This window comes from Homarus americanus, unplaced genomic scaffold (assembly GCF_018991925.1).
Source record: "Homarus americanus isolate GMGI-L3 unplaced genomic scaffold, GMGI_Hamer_2.0 scaffold31037, whole genome shotgun sequence".
Classification (NCBI taxonomy): Eukaryota; Metazoa; Arthropoda; class Malacostraca; order Decapoda; family Nephropidae; genus Homarus; species Homarus americanus.
The window spans coordinates 17,089,341-17,109,592 of NW_024722227.1; the positions used below are offsets into that span (position 1 = coordinate 17,089,341).

Below are 20,252 nucleotides of genomic sequence, written 5' to 3' on the forward strand. Positions count from 1 at the left end.
GGCTGTGATTGTTTCTGGGGGCAGGTGCTTAAGGATTGCTTGACCTATATTGCTGTCGCCTGGTGTTTTCTTTTTGATTCTGTCTAGTGCTTGTTTGATTTCTGTTGGAGTGAAAGGAGCAGTGAGGATGTGGTTCCGTGTAAGTGTGGAGGTATCTATTGTGTTGTCAGGAGTTGTTCTGTCATGTAGTGTTTGCATTTGTGTGGTGATGTTGTTTATGTGGTTTAAGTTGTGCCTTTGTTGTGTGGGGGGGGGTGTGGGTGGAAAATGTGTTCCCAGTGTTGTTTTAGTGTTTGCGCTACGACAGCTGGCTCATTGATTTTCCTACCGTTTACTAGTAGGTGATCGAAGGGGGGTTTTGTTGTTCCTCTCAGCTTGGCGATCCTTTGCCAAAATTCTCGGGGGTTATGTGTTCTGTGTTCCTGGGCAGCCTCTTCGAGTTTTGCCCAGTGAACGTCATAGTCTTGTCGGAGGCTGTGGATGATGTGTGTTCTTAGTGTGGAGATGTCTGCGTAAACTGGTGCTAGGTTAAGTTTGTTTAGTTCGAATCATGACCTGTAGCAGTGAAGTTGGCGTTGAGTTCTTATGGAGGGTGTGAAGGAGTATTTTCTCTTGAACTGGTGTTTTGGAATGTGGGTATCTGCTATGGCGGTGATAGTGTTGAAGAGGTGTGTCCAGGTGACTGTGAGCGTGGTCTGTGTGTGGTATATGTAGGTGAGGGATGGGCTGTTACGTAATTGTGTGTGGGGGAGTTGGGGGAGTGTGCTAGGTTCGTGTCGGGGTTGTTTCCTGTTTCCTTTGAGGTAGTGCCGAATAGATTTAGTTTGATTATAGATTTTGTTGGATGTGTGTATTGTATAATTCTTTTGCTGTCAGGTGTGTAGGAAGAAAGGGGAGAGGTGTTCTTCCTCTTTGGTCTCGGGGTCTTTACTACTAGTTCTGTGGGGGAATGGGCTGCCATTTTCTTTTTGGGTGTCTGAGGTGGTCCGGAAGTTCATGGTAGTCATGTGAGAACAGTCAGGTGTAGGCAAGGTCGAGGAGGAGGGGCCGGGAGGTTTTGGACTGTGTGGGCATGGCAGAAGTGGAGGGGCGGAGGGGGATTGTAGTGGTTTCTCTGGGGGTGGGGGGGCATGATGGTCTCGGGGTTGGGGGGTGGAAAAAGTCAGGTCGGAGATGGGGGCAGTGGGGAAGGTGAGGTCGGGTCCGGTTCTGAAGGAATCAGGAATGTGTATGGTAGGGAGGCCGTTGGCCTTCAAACCTTCAATTGCTAGTTTCAGAAAAAGCGACCTGTTTCCGTTGCTTAGGGTGTGTGACAAATGTATGATGGTAGTGATTTTAGCGTCAGTGTCGGGGGAGGGTTGGGGGGCGGTCAGGTTGTTGGTCCAGCAAGTGCGGGTTGGGTGGGTAGTGGGTGTAGGGAGTGAGTGGTGGGGAGGTGGAGGTGGTGCTGTGGGAGGTGAAGGTCGGCGGGGAGGGAGTGGTGTTGTGCTGTTGTCTAGTCTGATTTGACATTTATTGCTGATGGCAGAGTGTGGGCCTTTACAGTTGCTGCATTTTGTTTCAGTGGACGTGCAGTTTCGGTGGGAGTGGCCTTTGTTGGCTCACTTGGAGCAAGTTTGTGTGTTATTGCACCGGTTAGTGTTGTGTCCGAATTGATAACATTTGCAACATTGGTGAACTTTGTTGAAGTGTTGAAATTCTATGTCCCGTGAGGGGAAGATGTTGTTGCTGATTTTTATGCCATTTGATTTTAATGCAATGGCATCTGTTTGTGTAGCTGTGGTGATTTTAAACATGGAAAGGGTTCCCATCCTGGTTGCTGATGTCATTTGGTTAGTGTTGTGAGAGTTCAGTTCAGTGAGGAGATTAGGGTTTTCTAGGATGGGAGGGATGACTTTCCTGCATATCAGGCGTGCATTTTGCACTGTACTCAGCTGAGCTGAGGACCGTGAAGCCATTGTCTTTGAGTTTCTTAATCACTGCTGGGGAGTGGAATTTGTCAGCATCTTCGTCAGTCTGTACAAAGATTTTGATTATATCGTCATTCATGAAAGATCGGATCTGAAAAATCAAGGTTAGCTGGAAGATGAGTGAGGCCAGGTCTGAGCATAGATGGAGGGTGCGGTCTACTTTAACTTTTATGGAGAGCATGTTTATTACTTTAGAGTGGATATTTATGGGGATCTCCCCTGACAATGTCCCTAATTTCCTGCGCCCCTCACTTAGGGGAGACTTTGCACTATCAAAGAGGTCCCCAGGTGAATCGGCAGGCTGTGCTGACCCTCTACACGTCACACTAACACGCTCTAGCGAGGTGTGGGGACAGAGGGCGTTTCCAGACGAATACTCCCCTGTGCGTCAACTGACAGGGGAGTAGGTCCTTTCACGGCACGGAAGAGAAGAATTAGAGTGGTAGAAAAAGGTCTGAAAACTCACTGATGATTCTCTCTTCACACCAGGCCCCTCAGCAGCATTCGGGTTCCTAAGGGAGGTCCGATACTGTAGGAGAGGCCCAATATGTCGATTGAACCAACAGATTTGTCAGATGTAGAGACTGGAATGTCAGATGTGTGTTTTTCAGGGGCAGTGTGACAGTGGAAGAGGTCCAGGGTCTAGCTTTATCAGCTGTGTCTGTTCCCTCGTCCGTTGTCCCCGTCAGCTGGTCCGTCCCCTCCGGTGTCCGGTCAGCGTCTGATGATGATGTCTCGAATCGATTCGATGGGTGAAGTAAAGTATGAAGAGATCTTGATGCTGGTGCGTAGATTGGCGGTGCGGGAACTGGACTTGAAGAACGATGGTGGAATTTGGAGGGACTTGGGGTTGGTGGATAGTGCAAGAAGAAAAGCGAGGAAATTGGAAAATAGTAGTAGAATGCTAGGTCTTGGGGCTCAACCCAAGTGCTTCTGTTTTCTCATTTTTGTGTTTCTGCTAATTTTCGTCATAGGTGTTATATTCATGTCAGGTGTTCGTATGTTTAGCAAATATTGCAATTTTATGCCTTACATTTTCGGGTCTTGTGTCCTAGCCAATGGTGGGTAGTCTAGTGCAGGTACTTGTGTTGTAAGTGGTAGGGCTGCCAAGGTTGTCACTGGGGTAACGTTGCATTTTTCAATAGAGTGGAGTTGGTGTGGGTTCTAGGGCTCTTCTTTTACTGCGAGGGAACCACGAGTGTTCTCTTTTTCCTTCTTCTGTCTCTTCCATCCATTCTATGATTGGTCCTGCCTCGTTTTCTTCTAAATTTCTCCATGTTCTTTTTGATTGTTGGTGTAGGTAAACGTTTAGGGGTTGTATTTGCGCTCGTTGGTGTAGTTGACAGTTGGTGACTATGTCGGGATATCTGATGTTGTATACATCCCTCAGGGCTAAGTTTTGAATTGTCTGCAGTTTCTTTATGTTTGTTTGTTTTATTGCATGTAGGGGAATTGGTGGATATACTAGTCGGGATTGGACAAAGGCTCTATATAACTTTAACTTATTTTTTGGTTTTTTGGTTTTTGCAAGTTTTTCGGTGATGAATGTTCTGTAGCCTTTTGTTGTTATCTTCAGCCCTAGGACAGTGCCTTCCATGGCATATGGAATTACTTTGTTGTCTACTATAATGGGGTCTTTTTTCCTTTTAGCGATTGGTATTATTTTGAACTTGTTGGTGTTCGTTTGTATCTTCCACTTTTTTCGTACTGGTTGATGTTCTCTATTGCGTTGGCAGTATGTTGTGCCATTATTGCTGTTGATTTGCCGGGGTATGTGATGATTTGTGCGATATCGTCTGTGGTATGTTCTGGTAGGTCTGCAGAGATATACAATTCATGGATCAGATCTGGGGCAAAGTAGCGAGGTGACCAATCACAGCGGCTCCAGCGTAAGGTGTGAAACGCTCTGATCCTGAACTGGAGGTTGATGGTCGAGACTAGGTCGGCGATCGTACCCCTACGTCCTCTGCATAGACCTAGTCTCTCGGCGTAGCTGACCTGCCCCAGATGGAAGGAGGAATGCAGGGTAGCCAAGGGGCTCGTCTTTGAGAAAAAACTGAGCTACAAAGAGGCCCTCCTTGCTGTACGCTCCCAAGAAAAGAAAACCAGCAGCAAAGAAAACCAAGAAAAAGAAAAACTCAACAGAAGCAGCCCAACACATAGGAACTGGTGAACACGATGGCCCAAAGAAGTTCTGATGGTGTGGTGCTGAAGGCTCACGTGGTCAACCTCTCTCTCTGGAATTTTCCACACCATAGAGGACTTAAATACGAGGAGGAAGACGAACAAGAGAATCTGCAAACACAAACGAATGGACAATCTAAGAGGAGCAAGAAGAGAAGGAGAGAGAGAAGAAAATCGACATCAAGCTAAGAAGACCAAGACATCCCTCCACACAAGAAACCAAAACACAATCAAGCCGACCAAGCACTGAACATCCATTGCCCAACCCAACACGCACCTGACGCCTGACCTGACGCCACCGACGCTGACCTTTATCGCCAGCCTGGCCTGGTCTTGTCGCCCAGCGCCGGGTTGTTGCTGCTGCCCCCATCTTATAATCCTCACGCAAGCGGTGCTGAGCAACAATGATCTGTTCTTCCTAAAATTCACTTCAATCCTCCCTTATTTTCCCGAACTCTTCTTGCCAGTATTTTTGTCACGTTTCCCATGACACTCTCCTCAATTATGAACGGTTACGAGTTTGTTAACGCGGCGCGGATACGTCCGGACACGCCGGACCTGCCCCAAGAAAACTAAACCTCCTAGTTCTCCAGAAGTTTTTTCGAAGCTACCGGGATCGTGGGGTCACCAAGGTGGAGCGTCTAAAGCCCATGGTGACATCAAGATCACCTTCGCCGAGAGAAGGGCATGCCTGCTCAACCTGCGGAGATCCCAGACATCAACGGCATTCCTTTTAAAAATGCTTGCCTCATGTGGGACAACTTGAAGCTGGGTACACCTCCCCACGCCGAAATTGCCCACATGGACAAAGCAGAGCTGAGTGAGCTCCTCAAGGAGCAGCAGCTCCAAGTTGTGAAGAAGCTAAACTGGACACCACTGTTCCCTCATATCGGACACCACTCCACCCCTACCTATGAAGCTCAACTGGCGGGTAACTATGCCAGTCAAGTCTCTACTGCAGACCGAAACGGTGTTACAAATGCCAGCACTATGGACACACACACTGTAAACAGCGTGAGGCGCCATATCTGCCCCATGTGTGGCAGCCCTGACACCGCCACGGCTTCCTAAACCAGAGAAAAAAATGCGTTGCTTGTAGGCCTACACCTCCAAGCGACTGACCTGGCCCTAGATGGAAGGAGGAATGCAGGGTGGTGCCAAGGCCTGCCTTGAGAAAAACTGAGCTACAAAGAGGCCCCTCCTCAGGCCACCCCAAGAAAAGAAAAAACCAGCAGTAAAGAAAACCAAGAAAAGAAAACTCAACAGAAGCAGCCCACCACACAGAACCAAGAACGACTGATGGGCCCGTGGTGCCAGCCCACGCGGGCCAGTGGTGCTGAAGCCCACGTGGTCAACTCCTCTCCCTCTCTGGAATTCTTCCACACCCTAAGAGGACTAAAACATGAGGAGGAAGACGAACAAGAAGACCCAAACACAAACGAATGGACAATTCAAGAGAGCAAGAAGAGGAGGAGAGGAGAAGAAAATCGACATCAAGCTAAGAAGACCAAGACATCCCTCCACACAAGAAACCAAAACACATCAAGCCGACTAAGCACTGAACATCCATTGCCCAACCCAACACGCACCACGCCTGACCTGACGCCGACCGACCGCTTGACCTGACGCTAGCCTGGCCTTTGTTCCTTGTCGCCTCCCTGCCGCGTCCAGCCGGGGTTGCTGCTGCTGCCCCCATCTTATAATCCTCACGCAAGCGGTGCTTAGCCACTGCATCTTTCCTCCAAATTCACTTCTAACCTCCCTTTATTCTTCTCCTGAACCTCTCTTCCCCCTGTCACAGGCATTGACGATCACCACAGATACTCTCCCTCACCATGAACGGTTGTATGAGTTTGTTAACGTGGCGCGATACGTCCGGACACGCCGACCTGCCCCAAGAAAACCAAACTCCTAGTTCTCCAGAAGTTTTCAGCTAATGGGATCGTGGGGTCACCAAGGTGGGAGCGTCTGAAGCTCCATGGTGACATCAAGATCACCTTCGCCGAAGGGCATGCCCGCCAACTCGCGGAGACCCAGACTCAACGGCATTCCTTTTTAAAACAGTTTGGCTCACATGTGGGACAACTTGAAGCTGGGTGTAATTCTCCCACGGAAATTGCCCATACATGGACAAAGCAGAGCTGAGGAGTCTCTCAAGGAGCAGAGCCCCAAGCCAGAAGAAGCTGTCCGACACCACTGCCCCCATCGGACACCACTCCACCCTACTCCAAGGAAGCTCAACTGCGGGGTAACTATGCCAGTCAAGCCCACTGCAGACCCTAAATGGTTACAAATGCAGTACTGAGACACATTGTAAACAAGTGTGGAGGCGCAGGAAGACACCTTGCCCATGTGGGTAGCCCTGGGACACTGCCACACGGCCTGCCCCAACACAGAGGAAAAACAGGTTACCTGTGGTGGCCCACACTCCTCCGCCGACCTGGACCTGCCCAGATGGGAGGAATGCAGGGCAGCCAAGGCTCGTCTCGAGAAAAAACTGAGCCACAAAGAGCCCCTCTTGCTGAAAGAAAACCAGCAGCAAAGAAAAAACCAAGAAAAGAAAACTCAACAGAAGCAGCCCACCACACAGAACCAAGAACACCACGTGGCCTGTGATGCTGAAGCCCACGAGGCCTGTGGGTGCTGAAGCCCACGGGTCAACTCTCTCCCCCCTCTGGAATTCTTCCACACCTATGAGGACTTAAAACACGAGGAAGACGAAGAAGAAGAAGACCCCAAACAAACGAATGAATAAATTCAAGAGATACAGTGGAAGGAGGAGAGGAGAAGAAAATCTACATCAAGCTAAGAAGACCAAGACATCCCTCCACACAAGAAACCAAAACACAATCAAGCCGACCAAGCACGAAACATCCATTGCCCAACCGCAACACGCACCCCACGCTTGACCTGACGCTTGACCTGACGCTAGCCTGGCCTTGTCTTGTCGCTCTCCCCTGCCGTCCAGCCAAGGGTTGCCTCATCTATAATCCTCGCCAAGTTGTGTTTAGCCACTGCACTTGTTCTCCTCCTGCAAATTCACTTCAACTCTCCCTTTATTCTCTTTTCTCCTGAACCTCCTCCCTGTCACTAGCATTTTTCGATTCGGCTGCTCTCTCCCTTCAAAATTTCCATCTCATTTATTCTTCTGGAACTCTCTCTGTCACTAGTATTTTCATTCTATTCTAGCCGCACGACGGCTGGGTCAGAGTGCGGCCGGAGCTCAGTTGGAAGTTGTAGGGGAGAGCCACTACAAGTGATTCGACATAATGAAGTTAACCGAACCACTTTTTCCGGTTTGGCATAATGGGTAACACCAGACCCCTGATAAGAGCCCCCCAATTTCACTGTCAACCTCAGTACACAACATCAGGCGTTGCAGTAAACACGGCCCGGTCTCTATCATTGCCAGCGTTCCTATATAATTCACTGAGGATTTAGAGTCCGCCTCTTACAATCATCCACACTGAGCTTCAGTCATTCTTGGAGGTACAGTACAGTGTATAATTACATACAACTACAACAGGTGCTGATCAAATGAAAGTTATATCATGTCCTGTTTCTGGTCGGCGGTCGTCTTCATCTTTATATATCTGCTTCATGACTTGTACAAGTCATTAAACAGTATATATATATATGGAAACCAGCACCAAAAACAAAGTGACGGACTCATCAAGTGTGTGGTAAAATGGATCAGTTTGCGGTGAGCTGTGGAATTGTGCGCTAAATACTGGTCCTGTGAGCGGTAGCGTAAAAAGGACTACAGAGTAGAGGCCACTAAGGGTGTTTATCAGACCCCAGTGACCGTGATTATTATAGCACTAAATGTAACAGAGTATTTCCAGTACATTGTTTGTTTAAGTCGGTACATTGAAGTTTGATCAGGTGCTAAATGCCAAGTGTGGATACAGCCTCGGTATATTAGCTATCTTGCCATCAGATATAAAGTTCGGACATTGCCTACACCAGTGGTCCTCAGCCTGTAGTTCGTCACATTATGGAGCCCTCAAGGGTTTATTAGAAATTTGTGAAATATTTGAGAATTTTTTGTCAGAGTGAAATAAATGAAAATGTGATAAATTCATGCGAAATTATAGAGGGGGGGTGGCGGAAGAGATGAACGTTTGTCCCGAGTCTTTTGTGTATATGACGTATTTCTCACAGACCGGGCCCAGAGATAGAGGGAGTCAGCCTTCTCACTAAAGGGAAACACTTTATATATATATATATATATATATATATATATATATAGCAAGAGGTATATATATATATATATATATATATATATATATATATATATATATATATATATATATATATATATATATATATATATATATATATAATTTTGTTCACATATGCCTGAGGGGCATACTGCCAGAGGTACTTATATTCTAAGCTTAGTCTAGCGGTTACATCTTGTAATCTAGTCATCTTGTTACTTGCCCCATATACATGTTTCACTTGATACATCTCATCATGGTAAACAATGGATTGACTAGTACCTGTTTGTACTTGTCTACTGGCTTCAAATTCATCAAGTTTTTTTCTCGATTACAGTTTGTAATGTTCTGTTTGACACAACTAGATGGTATAAACATTTGTTATTGTTGGCATCAACTTTATCATGTTGACTAATGCCTGAGAGAGGTAGAGGTGCTGTGGCCAGTGGCGGCGCGCTGGGGTCAGTCAATGTGTCAACTCTGGCAATCTGTGTGTGTGTGACCCCCACAGGTGATGGCTGGCCGCTTCCTCAGGTGTGTGCACGGGAAGGAGTTGCTGGCGCTGAAGGAGAGACTAGCAGCCCATCTGCCCAACTCTGCCATTGTGAGTTATCGCCTCTTACCATGTTCTAAAATTACCACAAACATTACACAGCCTATGATGCTAAACCATTGATAAAAATGTGATGGCACGAACCAACCAAATCTAACTTTACCGTCTAGACCTGACCTGACCTAACCTGACCTAACCTAAACTGATACAAAACACACTAAACCCGAGGTGCCAAACTGACAAAGCCCGGGGACAACATTTATACTTTGTGAAAGTCAGAAATTAATTATTTATAAAATAGACATTCGGTCAAGAGAACAAACGATGGACCAGTAGTTGGTCAAATGTACTGAAACTTTAATAGATCTTCTGTGGGGAAAAATGGAGAAGATTTCAATCTAGAAAACGAGAGAAGGTGTTGAAGGTGAAGACTCTGTCATAAGTAGCGTTTGGGGGAGCACCATCACTCCTACAGTAGGGTGTGTCATAGGAGGGAAGATCAGCTAAAACTAATGGCCCATCACTTTTTTGGTAGATTTTAGTGTATATAAACAGAAAATAATTTCAGTTTCAATATTTTGCAACCTTTTGCTAGGTAAATTTTAGCGTGAAATTTATCGAAAATCTAACGTACAGCTGCATTAATACAATTAAATAATAGTGAACATTGCTTTCTTGACTTCATTCTTAACAACCCAACTAACAATATTTTTTCTGTTTCAGATTCTGATGCATTTATAAGTTGATAATATTTGCGATGGCTGCTTGTGTCAGGACGAGGAACCAAAAATCCAGCCATCTCAGTCACTATCTTGGGTCTGGGAGAGAGCTCCTGAAGTCGGAGTTGCCTACATTGAGAGATGCTTTGAGATACGGTGTTTTAATCAGGCTAATCAGTGAAAAGAACCAAAGAACTTATACAAACAAAGACATTGCCAGTGATATGACCAAAGCTGTCTTGGCACAGTACACTCTGGCTAACGCTCAGTTCAAGCCTCCAGTCATAACAAGTCAGAAGAAGATTAGTGAGATCATAGCCAGTTGGGGGAAAAGGCAAGAGATATTCTCTTGGGAGAGGAAAACTGCAGTTAAGGACAGCTTTGCTGCTAACTGGACCAGTTATTTGACATAATTACTTGTGTAAGTGCCCAATTGTTTCGTCCTGAGTTTGATGCGATCGACTAAAACTGAGGCCCACATCTCCTGTATTTGCAAGCGTGAACTGAAGATTCCTGTGATCGAACTGTATTTGTCAAAGCACAGAGAGAGAAGATTGGCATAGGGGCTCTCATGATTTCTAGCCAAGATATTCCGGAGTCCAAGAGACAGGAGGCCACAGAGAGACAGAAGAGGAGAAGAGTTGTTGAGGAAAAGAGGACTTGAGAAGGCCCAGGGTGAGGTAAAAAAGGCCGATGATTGGAGTCAAGCTGATTCAGAGTCAATGATTCTCCCCATGGCTGATCCTGGAAAAGGACCAGGAAGAATGGTGACTTTGTCCCTAACCCAGAAAATAATGATCCCAAACCCAGGCATAAGATTCGAAATAGGAAAGATATCCTGAGCATAGCTCTGGCCAGCATGCGACACCACACTGGTCTCAGAGAAACTGCAGAGATAGCAACAGCTGCCTGGATTGACGGTGGTTTGGTAACACCTGATGATGTTCACCTGGTGATAGATCATAACAAAGTAAGGAGAGCTCAGGAGAAACTTGTCAGTAACCTAGAAGAGGAGTTTGATAAGGGGATAAGAGAAAATGGAATCAATTGTTTGTTCTTTGATGGGAGAAGGATGACACTAAAGTGTTCATGAAAAGTTGGAGATCGACGTTGTTCCCTCGCCATGGTGAAGGAGGAATACTACTCCTGCTGCAGTGAACCAGGAGGGAAGTATTTGTGGCATTTCACCCAGAGAAAGATGACATCAGGAAACCAGCTGGAGATAGTGGCAGATAACATTGTGAACTGGCTCAGAGAGAGGAACGTAGACCAGACCCTGCAGGCCATTGGAGGACAGCACCAACACGAACACAGGGTGGCAAGGGGGGGTCATACAGTGGATAGAGCGAAGATTGGGGAGGAAGCTGGTCTGGATTGTTTGTGACCTCCACACCAAACGAGTTGCCACTCAGACATCTGATCCAGAGCTGATGGCAAGACTCTTTCAAACAAACAGATGGTCTGGTCCTCTTGGCAAGATGCCGGACTCCTGCCACTGAGCGGAAATAAATCCGAGCTTTGAAAAAATCACAGTTGGCCCTCCACTCGTTGAGCTTGCACATACTGTCATTGACGACCTGAGTAATGACCAGTACTATGGTTACATGATTTGCAGTGCCATCAAAACTGGGGTCATGCCTGATAGACTTGCTTACCTGCAGATAGGTCCAGTCTCACATTCTAGGTGGCTCACAACGGCTCTCAGGTTCTGCAGAATTTGGGTCGCTCATCATAAACTGAAAGGGAACCAGCTTCACAACCTGAGACCTATTGTCCAATTCATCGTGAGTGTCTACTTGCCAAATTGGTTCAACACCAAGGTCAAGTCACTGTTCTCCGAAGGTCCGAGGCATGTTCTCTTCCAGCTTGAGCTCCTGAGGAGCCGGTAGCTGGCGAAGGGGTTGTCTAGATTGTGGAGCAGAGACTGTGAGGAGATCTTCCCGGTATGTCATCCTTAGATTCCACCCAGAGTATAGAGCGTTGTGTACAGCAAGTGAGCGAGGCCAGCAGTCACGTGTACAGCCAGGAGAGGAGGGAAGGCTACATCCGAGCTCAGGTGGTCAGCAGGGAGGTGATGAGTAGAAACAGAAGCAAGAAAGACATGTTCTCTATGGTGTGCAGCAACACCGGGTCGTAGTAGTAAAACCGGTTTTTGTATTTGATGATTTTGTTTTCTAAAGGAATATTAAATTTAATAAATGTGTCAAGATCATTCGTTTCACTATTCTGGATCATTTTCATCCTAATAAATTAACCTGATACATTTACTTTACTTTAAATAAGCTATTTAGTGGTGTTGGTAAAAGGGTGGGAATACTGAATTTTCATAAGATTTCAAGTTAAAATTTACCTAGCAAAAAATGAAAACTTTTCAAATCTGAAGATATCACATGATTCTGCACATAGAACTACATCATGGGCCGATTTTTCAAACTCAAAAAAAAAAAATTCGCCTCCGTATGACACACCCTACTCCTACACTATACCACTCATTGTGGCTGCGACTCTCACCACACCATTCACCTTAATGTCTGGGGAAAACATCAGAGGAGACCAAGTCCCGGTAAATACACAACTACTGATTGTGGAAGTGTCTTGTGTTGTGATGACCAAGACAACAATTAAAAGTAGGTGCCTAGACACACTTTTATGTCGATTTTATGTTTTATTCTTCAACCCCGGCAGCTGCACGGGACGGTCGAGACAGGAATACGTTATGGACTAATGGAGAATTTAGGAATAAAGTTGTTTGTCCCAAAACACAGTGGCAGTCTGGTGGTGGCTACCCCAGCCTTCACTACGGTAAGTCTGGTGTGGATATGTTGCCCTCTTATTGTGTATCCATCTGCATGAATATCTGTCTTGATTATGTAAATATATTTCAATGCAAGAGAATGATTCTTGGAAATGCTTTCATACTGAACAGTCCATAACCTCTGTAATTTACTGTACCTCTCCCCTCCACTTATCTTGTATGTATAATAATATTTTAGTCTGTACTGTACTTAAGTCGTGTGTAGCCGCTCTTCTTGTATTTCCATACCAGTTTGCATAATTTGTACATGAAACTTTGTTCCATAGGATCATGGGGGTATGTGTTTCTCATACATTTGGTATTGTGGTGTCCAGAAAAAGGTGCAGAGTTTGTCAGTGTTCTGGAACCCGGAGGAGGAAGACGAGGAGGAGGTGGCGCAGATGATCGGATCGTTGCCTGGCATCGACTGGAGGAAACCTGTGTTCTTCAGTACCAGTTCCAAGACCATCTCCAGCAAGGTAAGTCACCTGTAGCCTTCACTACTCCACAGTCACTCTGCTGTACAGCATGGTAAAAAGCCCGTTCTGTTAGCTGTCTCTACCAAGCCCATTCATACACACACACACACACACACTATACTGTATATACTTTACAGGTGACGAGTATAGGGAATAACCAGCTGGTCGGCGACGGAAACATAGAGGCTCATACGGTCGAAGGTTCATCTATGTACGAAATCCCTCCACAAAAGTCGCATATCCAGTAAGTGACTTAATCCTTGAAACATTCAACTTAATTCATTCTTCTCAGCACGGGTTCACCCAGGGACGTTCTTGTCTCACAAACTTGCTTAGCTCTTTCTCAGAAGTATATGAAGCGGTAGATAATGATAAGTCATATGATATAATTTATTTAGATTTTAGTAAAGCATTCGATAGAGTCCCTCATGAGAGATTGATAAGGAAGGTAGAAGCACATGGAATAGGTGGATCATTATTAAAATGGATTAGGTCATGGTTAACTGGTAGGAACAAAGAGTCAGCATAAATGGATTAAAGTCAGACTGGGGTGCGGTCAAAAGCGGAGTTCCCCAGGGATCTGTATTAGGCCCTCTGCTGTTTGTTATATTCATTAATGATCTTGATTTAGGTATAACTAGTAGGATTAGTAAATTTGCAGATGATACCAAAATGGGGAGAGTGACAAATTCAGACAGTGACTTTGAACACCTTCAAAGAGATCTAGATACCTTACATGAGTGGTCAGTAGATTGGCAAATGAATTTTAATACTGATAAATGCAAGGTACTACAGATAGGGAAGATGAATACAAACGTTAAGTATAAACTAGGTAACACGGAAATAGAAAACTCGGATTGTGAAAAAGATCTAGGTGTATTTGTTAGCAACTACTTGAAACCTAGAAAACAATGTATTAGCGTTCGCAACAAGGCAAACAGGATTCTTGGGTTCATATCTAGGAGTGTGAGTAACAGAACTGCTGACGTTATCTTGAAACTTTACCTAGCATTAGTGAGGCCACACATGGATTATGCGGTTCAATTCTGGTGTCCTTATTATAGAATGGACATAGATTCTTTGGAGAGAGTACAAAGAAGAATGACAAAAATGATCCATAATATTAGAAACCTTCCATATGAAGAAAGACTGAAAAGCTTAGGCTTACATTCATTAGAGAGGCGTAGAGTTAGGGGAGATATGATAGAGGTGTTCAAGTGGGTAAGTGGGATTAACAAGGGTAAAATGGAAGATGTTCTGAAGCTCGGTAATAACGAAATAACTAGAACAAATGGCTTTAAATTAGATAAATTCAGATTCAGAAAAGATATAGGCAAGCACTGGTTTGGTAATAGAGTTGTGGATATGTGGAATAGGCTACCGAGTGCTATAGTAGGATCGGGGACGCTAGGGAGCTTCAAGACGAAGTTGGATAGGCACATGGAAGTGCTGGGATGGGTGTGAAAGGGATCTGCCCTGTATGGGCCAGTCGGCCTCCTGCAGTATCCCACTTTCTTATGTTCTTATGTTCTTTCGTCTTTATTCAAGACATCTTCAGAGGCAACTAAATTACATGGACCGAGAGAGGCTTAAGTACACAGGGTGACCTTACTAAACATGAGGTCAGGTCATAAACATGACATCCTCTAATCCGCACACCAACAACACCACACACGCAGAGGAGCTAAAGAGAAAGGGCGACGTGACAGGTCAAAATATGGGACCCACTAATCATCTATCCTACATCTAACTCCAATACTTTCAAAGCATTTTCAACCTTGGGCCACTGACAAATAAATTTGTGTAACATATTATCAGTTTTGTACTGACCATCACTAAGGTTTAGGAAATTTAATTCCCTAATCAAACTAGCTTCAACCAGAAGTCTTTCTGTGACACATGATGATTTGTACACTTCTAAGCTGTTTTCCCAATCACTGGGATGATTATTGTTCCTAACATGAACGAACAGTGCACTGCTTTCAGATGCTGTTCTGATAATGTACTTGTGCTGTTTGATTCTGAGTTGCAATGCTTTCCCAGTCTGTCCTCAATAGTTTCCATTACAGCCGCTACATGGAATGCAGTAAACACTTCCATTTACATTCAAGGTTGGGCTATTCTTGATTAATATATAGTAATAGTTGAGTCATACTTAAAAACAACATTAATATTTAATAATTTAAGGGACTGAACTAACGGGACAAATTCATTGCAATAAGGTAGTCAAAATATTCCTAAATGTAGGAATTTGCCACCTGGTTTGAGTAGAATGAAAGGATTTTTTAGCCCAAGTTTTTGTGCAATGGATTGAATGTGTTTCAGTTCTTCATCAATAAATTCTGGGTCACAAATATGCAAACATCTCAAAAACATAGCAGAAAAAACTGACATTTTGGTAGATTCCAGGTGACTCGATAAAGAATGTATGAAACTGTCTACCTGTGTAGGCTTTCTGTACACCTTAAATTTATAGTTCTGACCATTTATAATGATAAGCATATCAAGAAATGGAAGGGATCCATTTATTTCTCTTTCAAACTTGAATGTAATACTAGGGATAAGCTCATTAAGCTTGTCTAAAAATTCCAGTGGGTCACTGTTTCTAGGCCAAAGACAAAGAACATCATCTACATATCTATACCATGGAGGAATAAAGTCCCCTATATTGGGTAGTAATCTAGCCTCAAAAAACTCCATATAAATACAGGCTAAAGGAGCAGAAAGACAATTACCCATGCTCATGCCAAATATTTGCATGTAAAACTTCCCATTTGACCTAAACACATTGTCAGTGTTATTTATTTATATATTTTTTATTTTATTTTTTTTATTGGGCACTCCCCTACATCCTCGTGTAAGGTGAAGCGCAGAAGCGTTTACAGCGCCCAACAGGGAAGCATGCTAAGTTCATGCTTGCCTTTATGTCTCACGAGTTACGGGCGTAGAAGCCTGAAGAGTCAGTGGTTTATGTCATGAAGTTATTGGAAGCTCCAACAACTTTCCCTTAATACTAATTCGCAGCTTTCGACTTACAACAGGTACCTACTTTACTGCTAGGTGAACAGGGACTAATGAGGGCTAGGAAGTAAGTCCAAACAACTTCCACCGGCCCGGGAGGGTCTAGGACAACTGGCCGCAGCCCATGAAGTACCTAACCTAACCTAACCTAACCTGCCTTGAGAGCGCAAAATTAGGCGTTTGCAGTTTACCCCCAGTCCGCGGCGGCCAGATGGCGGCGGCCAGTTGTCCCATTCCCGGCCCGGGATATTGCCACGCACAAATTGTGGGCACCGGCCACATGTTAAGTGAAGAAACTGTTTACACCTCAGAATAGCGAGATGAAGCTGGTAGCAGCTATGTGACAGCCTGAGGGACAGACTATCGCCTTCTACTGTACATCTTGATTCTCGTCAGCCAACATCTTCCTGCAGGACATTAGATTTGCTCTCGTTGGTCTAACCCTAGACCCCAAAACGTGTGTGTGATTGTGAACTGTTGAATCCTCTGAGAACTCTAAATGACTTTAATAAGTGTAATTATTTACTGTTTATTGATCGTATCATTCAAACTGTGTCCTAATGTACCAGCAGTTGTTATATGTGAATTGTATTCAACAGGTTTTGACCGAATTATACTCATCGCGTCAACGACAAGGGTCTTATTGTCCTGCACAAACCAAAATCGCTCTAGTGAGCGATTACAGTCATTAACGCATAACTCTATCAATTTGAGAAAAGTATCATGTTCAATAGTCATATCTAACGGTTGTAATTTATCTTTAAGAAATGAAAGTAGGCCTTTCACTGGTACTCTATTGAAAAGTGAATTTACATCAAAACTTATATATTATATATAAATATATTGTTTTCCATTACTAATGTATTTATCGTTCGTTTTATTGTACAGTATTCTTGTTGCTTCCTTTCAAAAAATATTTATTTCCCCTTTTTCTATGCACGTGCAGCCCTCCTGAAGGATTCTACCTGGACAGTCTCAGGCCTGAGGAGGTGGCCTTGGTGATGCCCTTCTGGATGTATCAGTGGACTGAAACTTGTAGCGGCCTCGAGACTTTACTCCGGAGCGTCCCGTCGGTGGCTATTCGCAAAAGGGGAGATGGTGACCCCACCTCCAAGGACCAGCTGGTGGGTTGGAGCCATCTGTACAACAACGGGATGTTGGGCAACGGTTTCGTCTTGCCAGAGTACCGTGGTCAAGGCCTGAGTAAAGTCATTTTATACGAGCTTGCCTGGAAGGCACATAAGGATGGCCTCTTTACCTACGGTATTTTTGACGCCCACATGAAAAAGTGCGGGGAGAATACTAAGAAATATGGCACCGTCAGGCATATGGACATGGAGGCTGTGTTTTACCTGGCCAAGGGCGACACTGTTGACGGCTTCATGAAAACCTTGTTATAACGTGACGAAGGAACTTAAAATGTTTTCTCTAAGTACTAATGACACCTACAGTAATAATCGTGATACCATTCGCATACGTATTTAATCACACCATATTAAGTCTGCTACGAATACAAATGATACTAAATGTTATAAAATCATTCCTTCAGATAAATGTCCAGTATATTATATCAGGTGCCACTAATAAAACTCAGGCTCTCAATTGACTCATCCATGTCACTATTATTATCCACTCTGTATCTGTATTTTTCTTGCTAAATAAACTGTGTCAATATCAATTCAATATCAGTCTCTCGGTCAGAAGTCCTGTTGCCTCGCCTCCTGAACTGCGAACCCCGAGATCCAAACTCATGAATCAGAAGCATTTTTTTTTTACGGGCATTAGCCCACCCGGGCACAGGTAATGACCCACATCAGGGCCTGGGGGGCGAAAATATAATAATAAATAATAATTATAATAATAATAACAATAATATCTATTATGATTCTTATTATTATTATTATTATTATTATTATTATTATTATTATTATTATTATTATTATTATTACAACAATAAATAAAATTAATAGAAATTAATACAAATAAAATAATAGAAATATTAAAAATAATAACCATAAATAAATACAAAATTGAAAAAATAAATCAAGAGTGAGAAAATATATACATTATATATGTTGTGTTGTCCAAGTAAGTGAAACAATTGAGACCCTGCAATTGTATGTAAATGAGGCAGAAAGTCAGATCAGCAACTGGTGACAATTTTCGTGATGCCATGTGGCAGCAGGGTCTACCATTAGACAACACATGAGGCTTACAATATCTTCCCAGGCGGTAGTTCCTCCGTGCTTGGTAGCTGCCTACTACCTACGACCTGTAGGTCTACTACTTCGGGTTCACGAGTTTGCACACTTCACATAATAATAATAACATAATGATGATGATGATGATAATGATGATGAAGACGACACAGGGACTTGGTAGGCGGCATAGACGGAAGGGAATACCATCATGGAGGCGATCACAATGGACATCCCAAGACCTTCTGAAGTAAGACGCCCCCAGGTCATCACCACCTCTCTCTCTTTCTCATGTGACAGTTTCTTGCATAATTTTTTTTAGTTTAACAAATTTATTGACAAAGTTTGGAGTACAGTTTGCCTATTCTGAGTAATTCAGTCAGGTCTTGACACTGAGGGTGGTATCACTTCTCACTGAAACGTAGAACAGAGGTTCATACACAAAGAAATACATCATATTCATAAGCAGTATATATAGGCCAGAGTCATGTGGGTGATGTCACTGTTCACTGCCATGCAGGACAGAGGTTCGTACACAAAGAAATACATCATATTCATAAGCAGTATATATAGGCCAGAGTCATGTGGGTGATGTTACTGTTCACTGCCATGCAGGACAGAGGTTCATATACATTGGACGTCATATTCTAATTGAAGACTAATCAGTGTGGGCTAGCAAATTTGGGATAAACAGCAAGAATGTCCTCAATGTAGTAATTACAAAGTCCATGATACAATAAGCCAGGTGGCTTGAAGTCTTTGACAGTGTCACATTCAATAATACAGTGTTTAAGTGCATGCTTTAAAGGTTTATCCGGTACCTCGTCACAAAATTTGTCATATTTATTAATGTTGGTAACTGCCAAGTCTCTCTCTGCATTTTCAGTTCTTCTAGATCAGAGTTCATGATTCTGACTTGAATGTTTTAAGTACAGCACACAGGCCAAGGCCAAAGTCAAAAATTTTCTTCTAGCGCCTCATTGGCCTCATTTTATCAGCATATGATACCTAATCTCAACATGGGACGAATCCACACAAATTGATACGAGAGTTGTTCTCATAAGTGTTATCACATTTTTTTATATCACATACAACTTTAGGACATAGAACCGGACGGCCCATTGATTTCAAAAGCACTTGAGTCAAGAGAATATCACCCCACCTCCATTTTCTTTTTAAGGTAGTCTGTAGCCAAAGAGATTCCAGTTAGTTCAGTTTGTAGATTCCAATAGTTCATTTGTGTTGTGTTGCCCAGTTGTTCAGCCTTGCTTGTCATACAATAGCCTGTTCCTACCTGTGTTTGTCTGCAATAGAACCATCAGTAAAAGCATAACATTCACTTGATTTCTAATACTCTCATCTGTGTGTATATAGTTTCTAGTGCAGGCAGCCATGAGTGAATGGCATTACTGGTTCGTCTGGGGTGATTAGACATTGTTTCAGAGAACACTAGATCAGCTTGAAACATTTCAAAATCTTTGGACACAAACATGGTATACATAAGTAGAGCTATCCTCTCAGATAGGGAGTGGCAAATGAGCTCTTTCCTCATATTTAAGCAATTGCTGATTTTCAGTAACCTAGAATGATACGCGATGGTTTATTTTCCTTATAATACAAGGAGTTGTTTAGAAATAGTAGTCACAAGATGGGAGAGTATGATAGTCAAATTAAGGAGAACGAATAGAAGTGAAATATAGAAGTTATTTACATAGGTGATATTAATTCCACAGCCCTGCAGCACCAAGCGGTTCTGGAGGGCTTTAATGCGCTGCATTAGTTTGGCAATGAAGGTTGCTGACAGTTTGCATCATTCATGCAAATTCCAAGATATTTATAAGAGCCATAATTCCAAGCAAGGCTGTTAATGTTAAAGTCAAGAGGCAGAGGGTATGGTGACGAGGATTGAGGACCCTCGTAATATGGTCAGTCGCCAGACATGATAAGAACCGGCCGATTTACAAAACGCACACACACACACACCCACACCATTACTACTACTAGCATTTGCTGTCACTCGAATTTATGACACAGGAGATCATCCAGCTAAGAGTACAATGATATGAGCATAGGGATGTCCTAGATTAGTGAGTTTTCAGGTGACTAAAGAG

General features: G+C 43.7%; 1 protein-coding gene across 1 annotated transcript; it reads left to right on the top strand.

Moving 5' to 3' along the window:
* Positions 1–7,603: 7,603 nt before the first annotated feature.
* LOC121862398 lies at positions 7,604–17,621 on the top strand. Its single transcript, XM_042360663.1, has 6 exons — positions 7,604–7,643; positions 8,889–8,981; positions 12,335–12,451; positions 12,779–12,922; positions 13,060–13,166; positions 16,890–17,621. Exons 2-6 carry the CDS (start codon positions 8,892–8,894, stop codon positions 17,341–17,343), a joined length of 912 nt encoding a protein of 303 aa, XP_042216597.1. The 5' UTR covers positions 7,604–7,643; positions 8,889–8,891; the 3' UTR covers positions 17,344–17,621.
* Positions 17,622–20,252: the final 2,631 nt, after the last annotated feature.